General features: G+C 37.2%; 1 protein-coding gene across 1 annotated transcript; it reads left to right on the top strand.

The window, feature by feature from the left end:
- The first annotated feature begins 1,259 nt into the window (after positions 1-1,259).
- Positions 1,260-3,595, top strand: LOC129229947 (major heat shock 70 kDa protein Ba-like). The gene has a single exon (XM_054864331.1). The coding sequence runs from the start codon at positions 1,445-1,447 to the stop codon at positions 3,359-3,361; it is 1,917 nt and encodes a 638-aa protein (XP_054720306.1). The 5' UTR covers positions 1,260-1,444; the 3' UTR covers positions 3,362-3,595.
- The last annotated feature ends 200 nt before the right edge of the window (positions 3,596-3,795 follow it).

Consider the following 3,795-nt stretch of genomic DNA (forward strand, 5'->3'; position numbering starts at 1 on the left):
TTGCAAGATTTCTTTTGATTGTTGAAACTGTTTTATGTTTATTGCAAGATTTCTTTTGATTGTTGAAACTGTTTTCATAGGCTCGAATTTAAAATGTATTTTAAAGTATGCGTAAGTAAAAACTATTTTACCTGCATTTTATTATGTAAATTTTCATAAATTCTGAAAATTGCAAGTTGAGAAAGAAAATTAGGAGTAAAATCAAAAACGAACTCACATCTTTTATTTCTAAACACATGTACGCGTACAAAAAATGAATTTAAAAACAAAGTGGCAAGCATAAAAACACATATTCAGCGAAAACGTTTTTCATGCCTCTACCCCCCCCCCCCCCTTTTAGGTATCCCAATTTTAACATTGCATTCATCGAAAATATCACATGTATTATTTGGAGATGTTATTCAGTAGTCATGTTATACAGTGAAATTTTTATGGGAATCTGAGGAAAAGTTTAATAAAAAGAATTTTTCCGCTATTGCAATTAAAATTACATTTTCTAAAATCATGTAGAAATTTTGGAATTTGCTTTTTAAATGAAAACTAATTTAATTAATAATACCCTCAGTATTTTGCATAGGTCAAGATGTTTCATTTGTCACTGTTTATTTATAAAATTAGATTTCAAAATGTATATAACAATTAGTAAAATAATCAGTCATTTCACAACCGCAGCCCTACACTTTCAAACCATTTTAAGTATTTTATTTCATTTACTCGTTTTTTCAAGGATGCACCGAACTTTCATTTTCGGGAGGGGGAGGAGGTTTCCCAACTTACTGAATAAAACTCTGAATTTAATCGAATGGCGAAGCACGACGCACTTATATCTAATGACAAGAAGCGGCAGACGTCTTTTTTTTTTAATGTAATTTCGTGTCCAAATTTATCGAATACCAGATATGCCGAATAAGGAGAATTTTGGGAGATCACAATGACCTCCCATCGGTACTCCCCTGCTTTCCTTTTCGGCGCCAAAAAAAAAAAAGAAAAAAAAAACGCATGTGTTATTTTTAACTCACCCGTCAGAGAAAATCTTCACTTTTCTTTTTCAATATATGTTTCGTTTAAAATGCTTTTCACTAGATGGCAGCATTGAGCCACCAATTGCTTCGAGAACGTTCCAGCAAAATCTATAATGGAAACTTCTAGAATTTGCGCTAACAGAGGGCAGCACCACCAATGAGTCATGCACTTCCTAGCGTAGAAATTTCCAGCTGATTCTAGAAGGCGGAGTTAAAAGTATAAATACGTTAGGGAGAGCAGTCGCGGTAGATCATACTGATACCTACTGCGATTCATAGATTACGAGTTTTGTGCTTTCTTGCTCATAGAGCGCTATTTGAACTATTTATCTGCGTTGAAATTTTGAGTTGTGAGATTGAAATTGAACTGTTATTCTGCATCGAGATTCCGAATTGTGAGATTGTGTACTGAAAGATCCAAAATGCCGTCTGGTAAAGCTCCTGCTATTGGAATCGACTTGGGCACGACTTATTCTTGTGTTGGTGTTTTTCAACACGGAAACGTCGAGATCATCGCTAACGATCAAGGAAACCGCACTACACCGAGTTATGTTGCGTTTACGGACACTGAAAGGCTGATTGGTGATGCTGCTAAATCTCAGGTTGCCCTGAATCCTGAGAATACCATTTTCGATGCTAAGAGACTGATTGGTCGAAAATATGATGATCCCAAAACCCAACAAGATATGAAAAACTGGCCTTTTAAAGTCGTCAATGAAGCTGGTAAACCAAAGATTTCTGTGGAGTTTAAAGGGGAAACGAAACGCTTCAATCCTGAGGAGATTAGTGCTATGGTTTTGACAAAAATGAAAGAGACTGCAGAAATGTATCTGGGACAGAAAGTGGTAGATGCTGTGATTACAGTTCCTGCATATTTTAATGATTCTCAAAGGCAAGCTACCAAAGATGCTGGTAGAATAGCTGGACTTAATGTGCTAAGAATAATTAATGAACCTACTGCTGCTGCGCTAGCTTATGGACTGGACAAAAATCTCAAAGGTGAGAAAAATGTTCTTATCTTTGATTTGGGAGGAGGAACATTTGATGTTTCAATTTTAACCATCGATGAAGGCTCCTTGTTCGAAGTGAGATCTACTGCCGGAGATACTCATCTCGGAGGTGAGGACTTCGACAACAGGATGGTTGCTCATTTTATTGAGGAGTTCAAGCGCAAGCACAAAAAAGATCTGCGATCTAATCCTCGTGCACTCAGAAGGTTGCGTACAGCTTGTGAACGAGCCAAAAGAACACTATCCAGCAGCTCCGAAGCTAGCATTGAAATTGATGCACTTTTTGAAGGCGTCGACTTTTATTCCAAGATCAGCCGAGCAAGGTTCGAAGAACTTTGCATGGACTTGTTCCGGTCAACTTTAGATCCTGTAGAACGTGCTCTGAAGGATGCCAAACTGGACAAAAGCAGCATTCATGATGTAGTTTTAGTAGGTGGCTCTACTCGAATACCCAAGATTCAAAAACTTTTGAAAGATTTCTTCCATGGCAAAGAACTGTGCATGTCCATCAACCCTGATGAAGCGGTTGCCTATGGTGCAGCCGTGCAAGCAGCGGTCCTTACTGGTAGTACAGACGAGAAGATTCGAGATGTTTTACTCGTCGATGTGGCTCCACTCTCTCTGGGTATCGAAACGGCTGGTGGTGTGATGACAAAGATTATTGAGAGAAATTCTCGCATTCCCTGCAAAACTTCTCAGACTTTTACAACTTATTCTGACAATCAACCTGGAGTTGACATCCAAGTTTATGAAGGAGAAAGGGCCATGACAAAGGACAATCATTTGCTCGGAAGATTCCAGCTGTCTGGTATTCCACCTGCTCCCAGAGGTGTCCCCCAAATTGAAGTGACTTTCGACTTGGATGCTAATGGAATACTTCAAGTATCTGCACTGGAAAAGAGTACTGGCAAAACTCAGAGTATCCGCATAACCAACGACAAGGGCCGCTTGTCGAAAGAAGATATTGAAAGGATGTTGAATGAAGCCAAGCAATACGAGAAAGAAGATGCTGAACAAAGAGAAAAGGTTGCTTCTAGAAATTCCCTAGAAAGCTATGTGTATTCTGTGAAACAAGCTGTGGAATCTGCTCCAGATGATAAACTGTCCTCATCTGATAAGAACAAAGTGAAGCAAACTTGTGATTCTGTTATCCAGTGGCTGGATAATAACACATTGGCAGAAAAAGATGAAATAGAACATAAACTGAAAGAAGTCCAGTCAGAACTTTCACCTATTATGACAAAAATGCACCAAGGTGCAAATGGTGGTTCTAAACCGGGATCAACCACTACTGCAGGCAGTGGACCGACAATTGAAGAAGTAGACTAGGGACTTCATAATGAACTATTAGTTTTTCAGGACTGGTTTTTTATGTAGATATGTATGAAAAACACCCAAGTTCCAGTAATGTTGGTTCTAACTCAAAATGTTCTACTGCAGGCAGTGGTCCAACAATTTAAGTAGATTAGAACTGATTATATGGTCTTTAAATGGTAAATTATTCTGTGATAATGTGTTTCGTTTTATTTATTTTGTGTGCTTGTTAATCTGTTACAGAATTCTCTGGTGACTTTTCAATAAAAGTAAGTTTTTCTAATTGTGTTTTTATTTAAGATCACATACATTTAAGATTTTGATTGTAACTTTTCTGTTATATATTATGCTAAGAGTTGAAACATCTGATTAAGTAAAATTAAGTATTTTGATTCATTATATTAAGAATTAAGTGAAAACAAATAGATAATTTGCTTATGTTGTAAATG

The sequence above is a fragment of the Uloborus diversus genome, chromosome 9 (assembly GCF_026930045.1).
Source record: "Uloborus diversus isolate 005 chromosome 9, Udiv.v.3.1, whole genome shotgun sequence".
Lineage (NCBI taxonomy): Eukaryota > Metazoa > Arthropoda > Arachnida > Araneae > Uloboridae > Uloborus > Uloborus diversus.